The sequence below is a fragment of the Thunnus albacares genome, chromosome 14 (genome assembly GCF_914725855.1).
Source record: "Thunnus albacares chromosome 14, fThuAlb1.1, whole genome shotgun sequence".
NCBI lineage: Eukaryota > Metazoa > Chordata > Actinopteri > Scombriformes > Scombridae > Thunnus > Thunnus albacares.
In genome coordinates, this window is record NC_058119.1 from 801,078 (window position 1) to 821,839 (window position 20,762).

At 39.0% G+C, this 20,762-nt stretch overlaps 2 protein-coding genes across 5 annotated transcripts in view; both read right to left on the reverse strand.

Annotated features, from left to right (window-relative positions):
* The window catches only part of zswim8 (zinc finger, SWIM-type containing 8), a 59,306-nt gene extending 54,751 nt beyond the window's left edge, over positions 1 to 4,555 (reverse strand). For 2 of the 4 annotated variants that reach the window (XM_044373857.1, XM_044373856.1), the window contains exon 1: positions 2,612 to 4,555. In XM_044373857.1, the coding sequence (XP_044229792.1) occupies positions 2,612 to 2,789 (178 nt within the window). In that variant the 5' untranslated portion in view covers positions 2,790 to 4,555. The remainder of the gene's footprint in view (positions 1 to 2,611) is intronic. The other 2 variants (XM_044373859.1, XM_044373858.1) reach the window with 1 other exon arrangement.
* Positions 4,556 to 13,412: 8,857 nt separating this feature from the next.
* LOC122997334 (neurotrypsin-like) lies at positions 13,413 to 19,663 on the reverse strand. The gene is made up of 6 exons (XM_044373415.1): positions 19,630 to 19,663; positions 18,053 to 18,194; positions 17,169 to 17,447; positions 16,781 to 16,903; positions 15,656 to 15,936; positions 13,413 to 13,777 (listed from the first exon to the last, which is right to left on the reverse strand). Exons 1-6 carry the CDS (start codon positions 19,661 to 19,663, stop codon positions 13,458 to 13,460), a joined length of 1,179 nt encoding a protein of 392 aa, XP_044229350.1. The 3' UTR covers positions 13,413 to 13,457.
* Between the last annotated feature and the right edge of the window lie 1,099 nt (positions 19,664 to 20,762).

The following is a 20,762-nucleotide window of genomic DNA, read 5'->3' on the forward strand; positions in this document are numbered from 1 at the left end:
AATTGCATTTGTGTGTCCTTAATTTTCAATCGCAACGCAAAGCTCACACTGGAAAAACTGGCTGTCATAAAGACAGGCTTAGGTGAAGTAACACAGTAGGGTAAACTGGCATTTGATGGGTTTGTTTTAGCTGATACTGATCCATTAAAATATGCCCTGATCGGCCCAATGCCTCAGTACATATTCACATAACATGTTAATACCAGATGGAAACAGGATCTATGAGGCTATAAACATGTCAGATGTTGTGAATGTTGGGCTCTATCTTCCCTTCCTTTGTACTTCAATGAGAAGCCATTAAGAAATTATGCATCATACTCTGCATATCTTGTTGTGAAGATCTTCCCTGGTGGGCAGTTAAAAAGATCTACAGTTTAATTCTCAGGTAAATCTTTGATAGAGTAGGAGGGCTGTGTTGCCTTGGAACAGTCACATCTGCTGGCATTAGTGCAGCCTAGCTAGTGACCTGTGTAGGATAAAGCCCTCTTTACAATTCAAAGCTCCCTCCCCCAACACAAGTTCAACCCAACACATGAGATAAAACAAACACACACACACACACACTTCATCAAGGCAGCACTTATTTCGCATTTTCACTCAAAGTAACTGAAATAAGTTCCTTCTGCCGCTTTTCACAGTGTTTCCATGTCCTCAAACCCACCACATTCACACATGCAGCCATCTCAAAACCAAAGAAAATTGAAAGTGCGTCCTTATCTGCCAAAGAGGTTAGCAACTGACAGATAAGTCCATGGTGTACACAGCAAGATATGGATGTTCTCTGCACTTTTTTGTCAGTGGATTAGTTTGAAATATTGCAGGGAGGAAGGTTAAACCAAGAGGCAGCCATGGTGAGCTGGTTCAGTGAAGAGCTGTGTGTGACAGGCTCTTACTGCAGCTTGGGCTCTGATACTTGTGCATGGCATAGAGCAGGTGTCTCAACCATATGGAATACCAGCATAACAAACACCAAATCAGTGAAACACTGGACCAATGAATGAGTGGTTGGCAAACCTCAGGAACATCAATGGCTGTGTCAGAATTTTGGTGCAGTGGACACAGTCAGAACTGCAGGTCACATGACACACAGGGACACACATTCATTACAAAAAGCAACATTTACATCCATGCAAAAATTATATTTTAACCCTTTGAACCACTAGGGTCCAATATACTGTATATTTTAAAAGTCAACAAGAGTTGTATTAACATGTTATTTTCATGACTTTCGCGTATTAAGGTGATTGGCTAGGATCAGCCAGAGAAACAACCCCTTGTGACATGTCTTGCCACATGGTGCCCTATCTTGCAACATTTTAGACACATTTGACTGAAATTTAGCCTGACTTATTTGATACGTTTGGAAACTTTTAAACTTATTTTGTGGGTTTAAACAATGTTTGCTAACTGCATTGGGTTTGGAATGACTGGCCAACCAGTTTGCTTAATAAAAAGATCGTCCCATTTTCATTCTCCACAGTCAGTAGACAGAGCAGTCTGTCCTACTCAAGACTATACCCAGCTCTCAACTAAGAGCAAAACCTTTAACAAAGATGGAGTTAATTCGAGCACTTGGCAGTATTGATGGAATACTGTCTTCTACTGAAGAAACTCTTTGATTACTCTTCGTTAGGAAATGACTAAAGGCAAGTTATTTGCAGCATGTCACAATATGGAATCTCCTGAAAACTACTACTACTACATCATGTGAGTGAGTATAGAAATAGGGAGTAATTAAGACTAGCATATACAAGACAAATTTTCATCTGTAGAACAACCAATGGTTTAAATAGAACTAATTGAATGTCAGGGTAAAATTTTTTTCTGACTGAGCTCTTACTTTGACAAATAGTAGAGTAAATGGATGCATATAAAAGCATCTAATGTCATTCACCAGCACTACTTGCTGTTCCTACAGGAACAGGGCTTTCTGCTTGTTGATGGGTTTAGTAAACAAGAACATGGAGGACTCTCTGGAGAATAACCAGAGAAGAGCATAAGGTTGCTGTGAAGCATCACACACACACAGACACATACACACACACACACACACACACACACACACACACACACACACACAGAATGTATGCTGACTGACTGACTGGTTAGGAAACACATCCACCTGAAGCCAGGGGTTTCCACATTCCCACAACACCTCCATAGCAGTACAGGCCATATAATAATTGAAATGTGCATGTGCTCCAGGTTTGAGATTGTGATTAGTGTTGTAGTGTTTTAACTTACTTGTAATAAATACTCTTGCTTAAGTCCCAAAAAGTTAACTGACTAGCATCTCAGTTCTGCTTTGAAACATATGCAACAATCAACTGTCAAGGCTAAGAGGAGCAGATGATGTGCTGCAATGATATCAGCTACAGTTTAGACAATTACCAAACTAACAAGTTTATCTGTTGCGTCACAACAAAACAATTCATATATTAAAGTACCTAATAGTATATTTTTATAATAATATATAATAGGTTTGCCAGCAACAGGTAATACATTATGCCCTTTAACCCTGTATTACCTTCAGTAAAGCTTTCACATTCATGGATTATTTCAAACCAACAGAATGAATGAAAATGTATCTGTATGTGTGTCTTTCTCTAACCTTTAATCTTGACAGTAGGGGAGTTGGGTCCAGCAGACTGCTTCCTCCATCCCCTCCAGTTCTGACAGAGGCTCTCGGCCTCTGAGATGAAGGAGCACAGAGAGTCTTCCTCGAACCGGTCCGAGTCTTCGAAGGAGAACCTCTCCCCATCCTCCCACTCGGCGAACATCAGTTCCATTACATCCACTTTTTAATTGCCTCGAAGTCCAGAGGACTGCGACTTGAGGCCACGGCCTCTCTTCGGTCTAAAAAAACAAAACAAAACAAAAAAAACAAGGCGAAACCCGGCGAACAGTGTCCAACACTCCACACCAGAGAATCTAGAGTCTCAAGACTGGGGGAGGGGAGGCCACTTGCAACCAAAACACAGCTGAGAGGCTTACTGCTGGGCCCTCAAACACAGCTACATAATACAAACTCTGACAAGGCGACGGTCTCCTTCGAATAGACTCTAGGAAATATATACACAACAAAACTAACTATTATTACAAAGTGTCTGTACGTAACTTCTCCTGTGTTTAAAGGGTGTTTTCTTATCTTTTCAAATGAAATTATTGGTAATTTAGATCGATTTAACAATCTGCTCCATACTGCCTGGCTGAGTTGTGGCTCCTTTTACAGCCCGTTACGTTGAACTGAAGGTCCTCTCGTCCATTTGACTGCACTGTTTTCGACTGCTGCCGCTGAGAGGGCAAACGAGCCAAACTTACCAGCCCAGTACGGTTACTGTCAAACAGAACGAAGAGATGTCCACTCACTATACAGATAAGAACGCGAATACACCAATAGCCTTGCAACAACGCAGGCAAGGGGAGCGATATGACTAAATCTTTAAGAAGTCATGAAGTTGTTTTCCTTCATCCCGACGTCCTACTCTTTCAGCCAATCAACTGGACTACTCGGAATATCTGGATTGTCTATTGTAGCATTACACCAACCCTGGAAGTGTTTCTCTCTCACAGCAAAATATTTTAAACGGGTCTATGTCAAAAACACACGTAGTATTGTCAAAATGTCCTCTTTGTTCTACATTTAGCTTGCGAGTGTTAATGTTATTAAGCTGGTCTGCTAACGCAAATATCAGTTAGCCGACGTTAGATGAAAGGCTAATTATGCTAATAACTTCATACTGAGATAACACAAACAGTGCGACAGCTGTCATCCACTGAGGACGACTATGTTGAGGTTAAAATTGGTTTTAAACCAGACAACAGCCTTGTTCAGTTCGCTTTACCTCCGTTGTGCCTCGGTCCTACTACCTTAGGTTAGCTATATGTTACTAGCAAGGAAGCTAACCCCCAATCGGCTAACTTCAGCTAGCTTGAATAGCTGTTTGTTTACATTTACTGGAGTTGTTATACGCCTTTTGTCATGTAAGGACTACATGCTTATATATATCGCCTATCTTAAAATTGTCTGGACTTCTGCATTTTCCTAGTTTACATGCGGTAGATATTTTGTTATTAATCCTCGGTCTTAGCTCAATGTTTTCCGTTCTTTGTATTAGTAAAAGAGCCTTCTCTCTAACGTTAAAAGCGGGTATATTCCTCAGTAAGCTCTGGTAAAGAAATTCTGATCAGTCCTTCAGATATCGTCCTTCCCGGCTGACACTGGTTGTCCTGGCGTCCTGTAATCGTCTCTGCCTCCAAATGACACCGGGATCCCCAGATGATTTCCCGTATTCCTCTCGTCCAGGCTCTATCAGATTCTATCAGCGTATCAGTCTGCCGGGGCCGGGGGAAGATGGCTCACCTCTCCAGCTGCTCCTCCTCCATCAGCTGATCACAGCTTCCGGCTGCAGAGCAGATGGCTTGAGCTCGGTTGGAAAATAGTGCAGACAGGCGAGGTGTCAACAAGATGAAAACACCTGGGTGATATTCTAGAAAGCGGATATAGTGAAAACTCTGGTTGTTCACCCTGAGATGAAGGAAACTCTGGGTTTTCAGTTCCAGGAAGAGAGGTAACTTAAACTCCGGGTCAGTTACCATGGTAACTGACTCTATGAAGCTAACCTGCCCACTGGTAGGTTTTCTTCAACAAACCCTGAGTTTCACTCTATCTCCTCCCTCTTACAGAGTGAGGCACGCTGTTTCATTTCCTCATTCATCTAGCTCGTATCGAAGCGCGTTTCGAAGCGAATTCATTAGCGACGGGTGACTGTATGTCAGAATCAAAAACCTGGTTGGATAGCAGTTTGTTACTCAGGACTGTCTAAGTCACCGCTTTTATGTACATCATTAATTTCTTTGAACATCGGTTGGTGCTCTCACATTCAAATATTACATAGCGTGAATAAAACCTCTGCATGTCCCTCTTTTACAACACTGACTCTGTGCACATAAGACAGCTGTCAGTTTGTTAGAGCAGCTCCTGCACTGATATGTTTATTGCACATAATGTGTTATCTCAGTTTAAATTCACAAAATCAGTATTAAGCTTTAGACACGTAGGTAGGATCAATGAATGATTATTTCTATAACTCATGATGTGATTGGTTACACTGATGGAACATCATTCCTTCCTGGGATGATGTACTGTCCTCTGATGATCTGGACTATGGCTGTGATACTTGTACTCACAGCCATAGTCTGAGTAAACTGATGATTTTGTCAACTTGTAAACAAAATCAAAAAGCACCAAAAGTAGAGATGCTTTCCAATAATAATATATATATATATTTTTAAAATAATTTAATGTTTAATTAAATTGTCTTTTAAACACAGCTCCTTTCCTGATGACTGGAAATGTGTTATTGTCACATCTATTTTTAAATCTGGAGACCACCTTGAAGCCAGTAACTACAGATCAGTAAGTATACTGCCAGTACTCTCAAAGGTTGCTGAGAAAGTTGTCATTAAACAACTGAGAACATTTCTTTATACAAGCAATTTTGGTCTACATTTTATGCAATTTGGTTTTAGAGCAAATCATTCCACTGAAACTGCTACCTTGCACTTAGTAGAGCAAATTAAATCAAGACTTGACAAAGGAGGAGTAGTTGGTGCTATATTTTTAGATATGCGTAAAGCATTCAACACAGTCAATCATGATGTTTTAATATCAAAGCTCTCTCAATTTACCTTCTCATGTAGAGCACTGGCATGGATGTCTTCATATTTATCCTGTAGGATACAATGTGTTAAAGTGGGTGACACACTGTCCAGTAACACGAAGTGCACAATAAGTGCTCCACAAGGGTCAGTGTTAGGTCCCCTATGATTTAACCTATATATTAATGATCTCCCTCAACAGTGTCATGATACAGAACTACAAATGTAGCTGAGTTAGCTGCTGCTAAGCTAACAATTGTATTGGAAAGGACCACACATTAGCTTGATCAGTCATGTCTGAGTCTAAATGTAAACAAGACAAAAGGTATGTTTTTCTCTAAAACCATGGTACAACCTCCTAATGCTGTTATTTTCATCAAAGGTGAAAAGATTGACAGTTACTGATTTTAAATATCTTGGTGTGACACTCGATCCAAATTTGAACTTTAAGAAACATGTTAAAAAAACAGTTAAAACCATAAAGTACAACTTAGCAAATTTTAGACACATTAGAAACTGTCTCTCTTTGGACGCAGCCTATTTATGCATGCTATGATTCTTTCCCCAGATGTCTTATTGCATCACATGTTGGGGGCAGGCTGGAGAAACAGCCATAAAACCTCTTGAGTCCTTATACAAACAAACTCTAAAAATTCTGGACAAAAAAACAATGCATTGCCATCACTGTAGGGTACTGGAGAAATACACTTTACTGAGCTTTTGAATTTTAGATTGGATTTTAGATTGAATTAGATTGATTTTAGATTGAATTTTAAATGGTTTGGCCTCTCCTCCACTATGTGACTTTGTGTACACTCGCTCAGTAAGTTCTATTAGATCCTCTAGAATGTCCTCTAAGATTGTACCATACCATTTCATCACACTGCATTTGGGCAATCAGCTACCTGATGATATGAAGAACTGCAGTTCAAGCAATACATTCAAGGCCAAATTAAAAAATCTACTAAAGACCAATCAGCTCTGCGACCACTGAGTCCAAACTCCATCTATGATCTTCTCATTAGCTGTCACACCCTGCCTGGACTTTGTGTGTTTTTTGGTCTTTTTATGTTCTTGTGTTCTTTGGGGTCTCCTGGTTTGCAGTTCTGTTTAGTCCTTCTGGTCATATGGGTCTTGTTATATTTGGGTTGTGGGTTTGGACTGCCTTTTGTTGTTTAGCCTGATGTGTTGTATACTTTAGTTTAGGTTCATGATGGTTCTTGGACAGGTTGGTGTGGGTTGTATTTAGATTATTGTGTTTTCTGGGTTTTGGTTTTGTTACTTTGTTTCCCTTGTGTGTTCATGTTCTCCTCCTCACCTGCCCTGCTTCACCCTCGTTAGCCCAGCTCTGCGCTGTGTCTTCCCCACACCTGCCCTGTATCAGTCTTGTTAGCCCTGCCCTGCTTCTTGTGTTTCCCTCAGCCAATCACTCCCAGCCTGCCCTTGTGTCTCGTCACCTGTTCCCCATTCCCTGATTAGTTTAGTCTGTATTTAAGGTCTGGTTTTGAGTAAAGTCTTTGTTGGATCATTGTTTTGTCTCGTCTGCAAGTTCTGTTTGCCTGTACTTGACCATCCATAATTAAAGGAGATTTTCGTCAAATCTGCATTCTGGCCTCTGCATTTGGGTCCACTCCTGTTTCCCCAACCTGACATTAGCGCATTAGTCTTGCTTTTAATTTGACATGTTTACATTATCAATTTCTAATTGACATTGTGGGTGTATGTGATGTGCTGTTGTGTGTAGCTTTGTATTTTCTATGGTGTGTTCTGTGTGTTTTTTGCTTTGTACTGTTTGTTGTTGTGCTGTTGTATGTTTTGATCGTGGGGGACTGCGGATGTAAATTGGCTTTGAGCTAACTCCGGGGCAGTGCATCTTTTATATTAAAAACTGTACACTGTCCCAATAAATAAATACAATAATATTGGACATTATGTGTTAATATTTCTAAGTGAGCAGGATTGTAGTGCAGCTGCAGTGTCTACAATTTGAAAATCTGTATTTTAACCTTGATGTCTTTTCAAGTGCAAATCATCAAATACATTATTACTGGATCAGACTGTGAGCTTATAGTCATGTCTCTTTGTCTTGATCTATATATTGTTTATAAACCTCTTCTTATATTTATCATCTTCAGTTGCAGTTGCATCGTCATTAAGGAAATGTAAGTCTGGTTAAAAAAAAAACGGAAACAGAACAAAACAAACAAAAATACAATATGTATTTCTAACACGGCCACAAGATGTTCAACGACAAACACAAAACATTAACATAAAATAATATAAACTTTTTAAACAAAAGTATGCCTACATTGGAACAAAGTACACATAACGAAAAAACACATAAAAAAACAACAAAACAATTGTGGCTCATGTAAAATCTGTTCCCTTACATAATAATTAAACTCTAATCTAATCTCTAAGTCCCTCTTGATTTTGACAAATTGATATTTAAAGGATGGCTGCTCCAAAGTACAGCGCCTGTATAAAAGGAGTTTCTGGCAATATTATTTACGTGAGGCACTGCATGAATGTACCTTGTTCTTACAGGCCATTCTGAGTGTCAGGTCAGGTCAACTACATTTTATTTATATAGCCCGATAACCCAAAATCATAAGGGGCTTTACAATCTGTACAACAACTACAACACTCCCTATCCTTAGACCCTTGATTCGGGTAAGGAAAAACCCCTCTAAGGGGGTAAAAAATAGAAGAACTTGTCAGATCCTGTAGAGGTAGCAAAGCCACAATGTAAAAATATTCTGTTACAAGTACAAGTCCTCCATTTGTAATCATGGTTTAAAGACCCTTCACCCCCATGGTTCATGCCTACAGAGCATAATGAAGTGGCCATTGCAAATATAGATTCAAAGGCACAAAATGCAAAAAAGAGCCTATTTTGTAGAATGGCTGTTTTAAAATTACATTGTGGTATGTTCCCAATTAAACACATGAAATTATAAGATTTTTTTTATTGTGACTTATACATCCCTCTAAAATGTGCTGAACCTTCCCAGGATCTCTGGGCCTCAACTTTAGGTTCTCCTCCTCCCCTCATAGTATTGGCTGGTAAATCTTAGAAACTGCAGCCAATCACAGACCACCTGGGGGAATTTAAAGGCTGAGGAAGAAGAAGTTACAAAAGTAACTCTGACCTGACAGTATTTTCTCATTCAAGGACTCAAGTTTTTAATTTATGAGAAGGTCAAGAATCTCTGTGCTTGTACACTCTAAAAGTGAGTTATTATAGAATTATATTAACTTACTATCATTTTAAATGACTTTTTAGTGTAAAAACATTTCATGGTTAAAAAGATTGTGCTAACTTCATAAGCCTACACAAGTAAGTTAATGCTATCTTGTTTATGTTGTTCTAAATCCAGAGTCTATTGGACAAATTTCAATTTTTAACACGATGACTTTAATACATCCACAACAGTGTGTGTGTGTGTGTGTGGTCTTCATGAATATGAACTGATATTTAAAAGATGATAAATATTCCTTCTTCACTTTCTGTTTGCCCTGTTTGTAGTCCAGGGCCCTGCTCTTCAAATGTGGCCTGACTTATTCAGCCTAACATGCTGTTATCACCCTAAAATTATCCTGTGAATACTCATTTTGCTAATTTGGTTCTTTGAATGCAACTTGAGGATTGATTTGTTAATCCTGGTTGAGGTCATTTTGAATAACAAAGGGAAAATGCATAGAGAGTTGAAGCAATGATCAGCATTCATATGATTGGCGTGTTGGGAACCCTCCCAGCATGCACTGGGCAATAGATTTGCAGACATGTCTCATTTTAAGTGTGTTCTTGCATTGTTACTGCTGTTATTTGATTCTACATTTTGCTCTACATTGTTTCAACACTTTCATCACTATTAAACAGTTAGATATTATCAATGAATGTGGTCACACTGCCAGTGAAGTTGGGTGCAGGATTGGTACGGTTCCCCTCACTGTACACATAAGAAACTTTCAGGGAATAATCACATGTGAAACATTATTTAAACATCCCCAGAAGTAGCTTAAATTGCTTCAACATTTTCAGCAAAGCGAGTTCTGCTGTTAATGACTTAATATATTTTAGTGTTTCAAATGTCAAATTAAATGTCATATGTTCTGGCTCCACCAGTCTCACAAAAGTCAGAATCTTTTAGTTGAGTTTATGGCTTTTGCTCAGTATCCCAAACTTAATTTGGATTGATTCCTTTTTAGTGTCCAAACTTTTATTTTCTTAACCTGCATGTTCTTACGTACAATCATAATTATATCAAAATTCTTTTATTAGGCCTATAAATATGAAAAACCAAGACATTTCTATCTGAAAATTAGTTCATGTTTGGGGTTCACCCTAAAATCACTTTAGCAGGTGTGGTCTTAAGGACTTGTCACTCTTACAACAGTTCCAGATGAACATGACAGTTTCGAAGAACCAAAGAATCCAGATTCATGTCAAATTGTCAACATTTTAATCTGAATAACCCGCTTATTCACGTACGAAGAACAGGGCCCAGTCTTCAGACTTATATGTAAAAACTGATTGTTTAGAGCCACTTTTTAAAGGAATGCATTCTTGAAACTAAACCATTTATAATCTCTGGTAACTCTGCAGAGTTTTTACTGAAATTCTGAAGTAATTTGATACTACAGTACACTGCTGACCAAACTGTGCAATACAAGTAAAGTACGACCATTATATTCACTAATAATTAGGACTTAAACTATAGAAGGCATATATAAACAAGGACGTGTGTATGCTTTGTCTCATTGGTTTCAGTGGCAATAATTCATGGCACATTAGATATATTTCATCCACTAAAGATGACAGACATAAATGATAGAAAGTAATTTATATCAGCAGGTAAAGCTATCAGTATACAGTCTCCAGCTGGGGAGCATATGAGTGTAAAATAAGGAGTCATGAGCATTTTCTCACACTTTTACTGTACAGTGACAATTGAAAATTCAATAAAATGTTGCAGGTCCAGGTCTGAGGTATCTCAGCTTCAACACCATTTAGCTTATTAACAGCCCATGCGCTAGTTCAAATGAAAACTAGAAGTTTTTCTCAAGTATACAAGATCCAACAACAAGTGCTGGCCAGACGTTCAAGATTTCTTGTTTATCCTAAATTTTCAAATAGTGGGTATGTTCTTTATGTACCTGAGTTAAAGTGAGAACCAGGCTCTGATCAGACACAGGTTCTCTGCATTTTAATTATATTCTAGTAACAATTCTCCCTGTTCAAACGGACAGGAAAAAAATCCAAGATTTGTATTTATGTAACACAGATAACATGACGTCATTTGGAAAAAAAAAAAAAAAAATCTAAATTTTATTAGTGTAAGCCCAAATCTATTTAGGAAAAAATGGTGATTATGGACAGTCTAGTTGAAGCTGTTATATCAGAATTTTACACCTTATTGTTATCCAGTTCCATAGATAACTCTTGTCATTGGCTTGCACTGAGACTCATGCTCAGTCAATAAGTACTCGACTCAGATTAATACAGTATAATTTGTAAATGCAAACACATGTCACTCTGGTAAAACTGGATAAATATAATAAAAAACATTTCAGATTTCTGCACTAAATGCACCGAAGTGAATGGGACATTGTTAAACTGTATTTGGCAATGCAGAAAAATAGAACTCCTCTGGAAGGAGGTAAGAAATGAAGTGGAAAAGATTATTTCTAAAAGCATTCCAATGCATTCTTAGTTTTTTATTTTAGGGTTGTATCCAGAAGAACACAATTTTATTCATAGGAAGATGAGTTTTATGGTTGAATACATGTTCTGTAGCTGAGGCACATAAATGTCCCAGGAGCATGGCTGCTTACATCAATGTTTACATTTCTCTAGTCGTAAAGTGGAATGTGACCATGTGAGAATTAACACTACTTAAATAAATACAGTTTAACAAAATCAACATTAAAACATTAAAAAACTTTTTACATTTTTAACTGTCAAGTAGTTGACAGTAACTGTAGACCTGTAATAAGTTAAATCTTAGCAAAAAGAAATGTGTCAACAATCATGGTTAGAATAATAATGAATAATGATTTGACCTGTGGTTTTGGTTAAGAGATGCACACTTGGAATGTTGATTAAGCAAATAACAAATAAAAAACAAATTCATTATTGAAACATATCATTCTTCAAAGATTTTTGTTTTTTCCCCATCACTGTCATTCTGCCTGCCTGCATGAAGTTCTTATTTACAGGTGACCAAATGTGATTGTAAGGCATGCATTTTAGTGCAATTTCATTGAGCTTTTCACATGACTAGCTTATTATAGCACTATTTAAGTAGAGGTCTTCATGAGTCCACTGGGGTTACTATTATCTGAGACTCCACTCAGACTGGGTCCAAATTAAAATCAATGTAATAAGGTGGGGCAGGGTCCCGCTATATTGCAAAAACGTCTGTATGTTAATAGTGGAAGCACCTGGGGTTTTAGTGATACTACTAGGCACTGGGTGCCTATGGTGGCACCCAGTGCCAGACGTGTTCACAAATGTCCAGTCCACATATGGTCCTTGGGTCAAACATTTTGCACCAAATGAAAAGGAACATGGCAGGTTTAAAGTCTAATTTGAGCTTAATTGGTGGAACATCATGTTCATCGTGAACATCAGAGTTGGACCCATGAAGACCTTTAGTAGCTAGCCATGATCATATGCATTTCCACTCAGCCTCACAGCAGAGGACTCAAGTTGGTTGCAAGTTGTGTTTCACTCCTATGTTCCTGATGATCCTTTCATCCAACAAACAGCAGCCTCATTGGTTACTCATTGGTCATTCTCTATAGCTGTACTAGAGCTGTAATTATTGAGTAAAACTGATGCTGCTGCTGCTCCACATGAAAAGCTTTCCACCGACAAACCACACGAAGGCTATTATTGTGAAGCAGTGCAACCTTATTTGTCAGTAGGGACAGGAGGGTAGCACTACTAAAGTTTGAAAGTATGCTTCAAACAAAGTGCTTGTCAGATTGTTGAACAGCATCTGAAACCCCTCCGCCTATATCTTAGCAATGTTGGAATTGGGGAGGAGAGGGCACATCTGACCATATTTGTAGCTCTCTGACACTGACAGTTGGACAATCATGTGACCCTCATAAAGTGATTGGCCACGTATGCAGATGATTGTTTGAAAGTGTGCACTTTTCATCACTTCTTAGCCCTCACTATGATGCCAGGCTTTTCACCCCTCCTTCAAGTGTGGCCATTCGGAACAGTTATACACACTTTTGCCTGCAGACATGTTTAGACGAAACTTGCACAAACTTGTTTGTTTGAAGCATACAGAACCCTAAACTTCTTGTTCAATAAAAACATTGTCTACACAGGAAGAGACTGACATTATTCAGTGCTTACCTATTGCAAGCAAGCAATTAAATAAGCAGCTGTTTCAAATAACCAACTGGTTAGATGAAGAGGAGCAAGACAAAGGCATATATTGCAGTTTAGGGGAGCATCAAGTACAACTCATCATCAATAAGCACCCTTTTACTCATGTAAAATCTGCATCACAATATGGCACAACACAAGTGTTCCTAGTGTATAGCAATCTGACATTAGTCCACACCATGGAAATAATATAGAGCATAATGCCATTTACATGCTTTTTGAAGTGATGCGGGATAAAGAAACAGAAGACTGAAGTGCTTGGTGTAGGAGTCCAGGAGGCACGACACAGACACAAAGGCCATTAGGCATACACCTACTGCTACCAGCCCTGAAGCCACTTAATGACATCAATGACACTGGTAATCCAAAGTGTTCTTCCCCATCATCAGTTCTTGTAGGGTTTGTTGATGACTTTGTCAATCCATCGCAGGAACCTGCTAACCCGTGTGTACACCCCAGGGAAGGAGGGGTTACCGCAGCCATGACCCCAGGAGATGACTCCTGTCAGCATCCATCGGCCCAACTCCCCCTGGCAAACCAGTGGACCCCCACTGTCACCCTGACAACTGTCCACACGGTGGTGCTCTGATAGGCTCCCGGCACACAGCATGCGGCTGGTGAGGCAATCACCATATCTCTTTTTACACTTCCAAGCAGGGAGCAGGGGAACCCAGGCTTGTAGCAGCGTGCGGGAGTACTCTGAGTCTGAAAGCAGAGGCAGACAGGAAAAAAATTGATTACCAGGAGAGTAATACCAAAGTATTAGCTATGATGTATGCAATACCAATGCAAATGTTGGATTGAAAAATGTGGGAAGACTGTAGGGAATAAAACTGAGTATGTATGTATGTAAGTGGTTCCTACTTTTTCCAATTACTAAAATTTCTAAAATGTATGTTTATGGTGACAAAAGCCCTTATTAAAGCCCTTATCTCACATTTTCTGTGAGATTATTATATTTCTCTTATCTGTGCTGCTCACAACAATTAAAAGTGTATTTTTAAAAATTCAACAGCGCTTTGCAGAAACAATATCCTGATTACTCTAAATAATCCATAGACCTTCCATTGGAACTATTTCTACTGACGAAATAGTCCCTATGAAAAATGTTGTGTTCTGTGGATTAGCAGGGTTTCAGACCAAAAACACCCCTGTGTTAAATCAACACAGGGGGCTACATCGGTGGGGGTGTGTTGCTTTCTGTACTGGTGAGATATAAAATACGATCCAGGCAGTCCAGTTTGAGTAACAGGTCTGTAAATCTGAAGGTTTTTCAGAAGCCAAAATGCTGCATAGCCCTTTATAATACTTACATACAGGATTTTGCAACTATGGAAACTTATCACAGTGGCAACTACTTTATCTTTCGTCCCAATGATCGCAAGGTAAACAATAGAAATAATCTGTTCACGTTTCAAAGTAATCCACCAGGAATGTGCGTTTCCATGTAAGTGACTGACCAATGCAGGGCCTTGCCAGATTGACATCACACTGAATTGTTTTGCCAGAGCTCAAACTGATGTCAAGCTTCACAGCCTACAGGCATGTATACCAGATGGATATAATGTTCTTTTAAATGCACAATATGTAACCTCTGCTGCTAGGGTTCTCTCAATCAAAACAATAACAAAAGACAGAGTTTGATGACGGTGTGAAGTAGTGTGGGATCATAGGAATTATTGTCTTTATTGTTAAACAACCAGCTACTGAGGATGTTTTTACTGGGAGCCGAATTATCCGCAGAGGTCTCCTCCACTCCAGAACAAACAGACCCGGTGATTAAAACAGGTGAAAACAGTGAATAAAGCAGTTTCACTTAAAAAATCTGTGTTTCTCTGGCGCTGTTCAGTGGGCACAGGATGTAAGGAGGGGCTGCTAGCTGAGCAGCTGCTAACATTTGCTCAGCTTGTTTCTCTAACTTAAGATACAGACGTTCAGCAGGTTTTTACCATTAGCCAAATTCGCAGAGGTCTCCTCCTCTCCAAAACACGGGGAATAAAACTGTAAAAACAGTGAGTAAAGCAGTTTCATGTTGAAAATCGGTGTTTGTCCAACGCTGTTCGGTGGAAAGAGGACGTCTGGGAGGGGCTGCTAGCCAAGCTGTTGCTAACGTTTGCTCAGCTTGTTTCTTTGATAACTTAAGATCCAGATGTCCAATGACTAAAATCCTTCATTCAGTTAAAATATATGGTTAAAGATCTAAGAGATCTAAAGAGTTTATTGTAAACTGTGGTTTAAAACTGAATAAAAGTCAATTTATGACAGTTTCTGGCAGACAACCACAACGCCGATGTATTATCTTGTTTGCGTATACTCTTTGGTAGATGCAATGTGGCAGACCACCACAGTGCCAGTGCCATTTGGGATAATTTAAGTACACAACTCAACGAAATATATAACATAGGTCTGGTCATTTTTCAACATTTCATTGCAGAATAGTTACATAGCTTTAAGTTGCCGTCATTAGTTGATTAAGATACCAAAGGTAATATATTTTTCTCCAATTTGTAACAAGAGTGTAATGAAACACTTGACCCATTTGAGGGCAGTGATCAACATATGACAGTCAGAGCAGTGATGTACCTGTGATGCCCCAGCCAGTGATCACACAGGCAGCAGGCCTCTTCTCCCACTTGTTGCCTGGCTCTGGCAGACATACTGCACCAGTGTGAGGGTTGAATGCCACACAGTTGCCCTCTGTGCCTTTGAGTCGCAGCAAAGCGATGTCGTACTCCCACCCCTGACTGTGGTACTTTCTGTGGATAACAATGCGTTCGGGGGACAAGGTACGCTCAAAGTCGTCCTGCTCCTCAGTGTGGTAGTCACCCAGGCGCAACACATAGCGAGTTGGGTCTCTGCCAAACCTGGAAGAGCAAAGAAAAAACTGAAATAATATTCCTCAGAAATGCTCACCATTTAATACGCTGTCAAAATTACAAGGTTAATACTAGTTAGCAGATTGGATTTCTAATTACTTATACATTTGAGTGACTCAATTAAAAATGTGGTTTAGACTTTTCATATTGATCTTGTGTGGGTGAAATACTAAGTTTCAAAATATGTATTGGGTAAACAATGCAACCAAATAAGGTTTACAGTTTACAGAGCGCCTACATTTTACATATCCTGCCAAAATATTTGTCCGTTTTAGTGAAGATTATGTGGCCCATTATTATTTGATTTACTTATGTGCTTGTACTCTGTTTATATGTAAAAATTGTTATATTTAAAATTACTACTACTAAAAATATTCTTTGTATGGTGTTGATATATTTAAACTCAACTTCAGAACAATTTATAATACATGAACTTTAAGTAGTGCTTTTAGTATGACATAATTTGAGAGCATTGTTAATACAGTATAAGCAAACAAAAAACAATTGTATGTGTACATTCAAGTCTCAGTGTGTTTGCATTATGTTGAAAATCCATTAAAAATTAACTATTAGTGTATTTTTGTTATGCACAATAATGACGAAGTTCAACATAAGCGATTTAAATTTAACACAAAGTAAGTGTGCTTATTTTCAGTGCATGAAAGTATACTAAAATGCTTCCAAAAATATACCTTAATATACTTTTCCTCATTGGAGATATCCTCTGGAGATATCCTTTATTAATGCATAGCTGGAGAGGGACGCATCCTATTTTTATCTATGTAATGTCTGTAATGGAAACAAGTGACCATCAGAGGGTGCTGTCTACTACCTCTTGAAGCAGTGGGCAGCAGTCACAACCCAACATGGGTTTATAAGGGATGCTCCACACAGAGGATGATTGCCTTTAGACTGAGACCTGAGCCACAGAGACACCTGCCAGGGCCACTCACCCCTGAAATCACACACACACACACACACACACACACACACACATACACACACACATTCATTATATTTTATTATACACATATACCAAACTGTACTATGGTAGTTATTCTCTTTTTCCACCATTAGATTCAGACTCTTATCCCACATTTTTAAGTCAGACAGGATAATTAATAGCACCTGTTTTACCCAGTTTAGATAATTGCGAGTGTATGTGAATCTATTAAGATTTCATTGGAGTCAGAGTGCTGTATGGGTACATGTATACTAACCTCAGTGACTTATCTCCTCCTATGATCCTGCGTCGCCGACGCTGGTTATTGAGTCTCAGGCCACAGGTATGCATTGCCAGGGTGCCTTCTCCCATAGGATCCAGAGTGTAATCACAGATAACACCAGCATCCTCACTGTGGCGACAATCATGGCCATCTCTACCCTCAGCTGCACACTGGCCTAAAGATGACTCATTGCCCGAGCATTGAACGTTGTCCAGATGAATGGGACCTTGACCCTCACCAAAGTACGCCATGGATCGAGCTTTAGCCACACCACTGGTGGGACAACAAAGACATGCATCATTGCTGCAGCATTTGTTAAATGATTTTCTGTATTATGTACTTTAAATTTTTATTATTTTCAGATTCCCATTTTCTTTCTTTCTTTCTTTCTTTCTTTCTTTCTTTCTTTCTACTGTGATAGTACACATGCATAATTCCATAATTCAAGCCCTCACATGTTTTAAATGATATATTTTTTACAAAACACACTTTGGTGTTGAAACATTACTTGGCTCTGGTTTTGCTTGTCATCTATTTTGATTGTGAAAAGAACTGAGGTGGAATCCAGGCAGTGTTACTTTGCCTGATGCTCCTTTTCTGTGACTAACTGATTATTTGTCAGAAGCACCTTAAGACTACCAAGACTTACAGCATGTGTGTTTAAACTTACTGTATGTTATTTCTATTCCCTTTCAATTGGGTTGTTAGTTAAGATTTCTACATGGTTATAAACATGTAAATGCTACTAGCATGGCTAAAAAATGCTTCATGCTTCATGCTTCCAAGAGGATGATGCTTCCTTTCCATTTTGGACAGTCCATGAGGTTTTGTCTAGCTTTCTTAGGACAAACTATAAGAGAAGGTGTAATCATACTAACGTGAATCCCAGCTGTCTGCACACTACAGCTGCATTTACATCATTCCAACCATCATCACATACGCTTCCCCACTGGTCATTTATGAAAACCTCCACTCTGCCCTCCTTCCTGCTCTCTCCAGAAACCAAACGCACCAGTGGGCCTGCAAACAGACATTATAGAATACACTTTATGCATAAAAAAAAACATATCTTGAGGAGTGTTGATCTTTTTTTTTTTTTTTTTTTGAGTTTTACCACATTAAATGTAAACATCAACATGATACAAATGTTGATGTTTACAAATGTTTATATTCCCACCCCTGCAAAAAAAACCAAAACCAAAAACAAACAAATAAAATAAAATAGATAAAGAATTACAGCAGTGCATAGTTTCCCTACAGTTCAAAATTATTCAAAATTATGAGTTCCAAAAAACTCATATAAGGGCTCCATCATCAAGCAAAGTTCTTGTTTTTCCTTTTTATGATATAAGTAAGTTTCTCCAAAGCTAGACAAGCTGCCAGTTCCTTTGTCCACATTCCCATAGCATGTATGTCCATGCTCTTCCATAATAGTGGAAATTATCCTTCTGGCTTGTAAAAGTCCAAAGTCAATAAGCAGCCACTGTTGCAGAGCTACAACAAAGTCTTCAGGGTATATCCCAAGAACAAAGAGTTTGGCTTGAAAAAGAACATCCTTTCCGAATATAAGGCTTATACATTCAACCACACTCTTCCAGAATTACTCTTCCATAAACAATGAATTAATGTACCTTTTTCCCTCCTGCACTTCACATAAGTATCTAGAACACTGGGACATGTATATGACTGTATATGACTCAACCTGGCAGGTGTAAGATAATTTGCATTAACCATTTGTATTGTAATAACTTAATTTTTGCATTAATAGACTGGGTCTAGCCCTAAAACATGCCATTTTCTGCTTCATGAATATTGTCCTTCATACCTCTAGCATTTTGGTAGACGAATCTTTTGAATTTGTTAACAATAAACCATAAAACAAAGAGACCTGATCTTTACCAGTCATATGAATGACTGGTGAAGGGTGTGGATAGGATAAAAAGTTTCAGCAATAAGTATTTAAAAGGACAAATGCAAATACACAAAATAAGCTAAATAAATTTCATTTAATTAATTTCATTGTTACCCAGTTAAAGAAAAGAAGGAACTTTTGTGAATGATGTCTCATTTGGTAAATTCCTAAACATGCTAAATGTAGAAATAATGTATAACAGATAACAACAAGCAAGCAGTAACAAGCAAGCAATTAGTGACCTTGATACAGCTAGTCACTGGTTTTGCAGGGTCTGCTGTATATCTGTATATCAGGTCCATGCTAGTTTTTGTTTTAATGTGGAAGGGAACAATGAAACTGCAAACCAGGTTTGAATTTCAAAACAATTCCTATGAAGACCACAGAGAAGAAGCAGTAAGTCAAACTACAATCTGCAAAAATTGGAAGTAATATGGATTGCTTTGATTGAATTTCACTGCTGTTGACAACCACAGTTTCACAGTCATCTCCAGATGTGTACTTTAATTAGAAACATGTCTAGGTCTGTGAGACTGCTCTCACCCCAGTCCCAGCTGTCTGCATATGACGCTGGCATCACGGTTGGTCCTGTGTGTGTCACATACTGCCCCTGCCCACTGGCCATTCAGGTACACCTCCAGAAGCCCGCTGTTGCCTGATGGCCCCCCAACCAATCTGGCTGCACCTGCAAATGATAAAGTAAGAATTCCCATGAGTAAACCTCTTACAATAAATAAAAATAAAGATCCTTCTTCAGTTTGGTACTTTTAATTATCAGTGCATTTGTCATTCACATAATGGCTAAAATGGTGGCATGTTGTCTCCAGAGAGCTGTGACAGAGATAGAACACAATGTAGCCATGCCAGGGGGACACTGGAGGTTAAAGCTCTTAGATTTTAAAACTGTAAGTTGCAACAGTGGGCGTCAATAAAGTTTACTGTATGTATGCAAAGTGTTTTTCATGTCACTGTCACAGGTTGTCATTTGTCATTTCACCTTGCATTAGGAGCTCCACAGGCCCTTTCCAACCAGTGGAGGCTGTACCAATCCAACATTCTGTGGCAGGCAGCACCATGGCTGAGTTATTTTTTTCCCACCCCCATTCTGCAAAGACCTGCCCCTACTCTGCCTCTGATCGGCTCTGACCCTGACATCTTACCCTAACCCTAACCATCTTACTCCTCATGCCTAAACCTAACCAACCTAACCACTGAAGGCAACGAGTACTAGCCAGTCAGAAGCAGAGTATGGTGCATACACCAAAAAAAAGTTTCCAGCTTCCGGGTTTGCTTCCGCGTTGTGTGGCCCACTGAATATGCACAGTAGTGTTTCCCCCACTAGCCCTGGCTGCAAGTTCCAGCTCGGCCCATAGACTTTACATTGTGATGATGTCACAGATTTTTAAATCGCTTTTCTCGGCTTGAGGAAAGTTTTACAAACATAAAACCTCCATGGATCAAAAGTCCATAACAGAAAGAGTCATAATTGACATTGTTTGCAGTTCGAGGTGTCCTGTCAACAGTTTTACAGACGTCTCTTTTACAATGGTGGTTTATGGGGAAAATCCTTTTTGGGCCGCAGAGGGATTTTTTGCTGCAATACTGTGAGTGGCCAATGGGAAAAATTGGCTGCAAGGCTGAGCGACGGTGCCCTATCCGGCTCTTATTATACATCC

Coding starts and splice junctions, on each gene's coding strand:
- LOC122997334 (XM_044373415.1), bottom strand. CDS start 19,663: ATGCCAGCGTCATATGCAGACAGCTGGGACTGGG. Junction 18,195..19,629: donor TGCAGACAGCTGGGACTGGG/GTGAGAGCAGTC, acceptor GTCTGTTTGCAG/GCCCACTGGTGCGTTTGGTT. Junction 17,448..18,052: donor TGCAGACAGCTGGGATTCAC/GTTAGTATGATT, acceptor TTGTCCCACCAG/TGGTGTGGCTAAAGCTCGAT.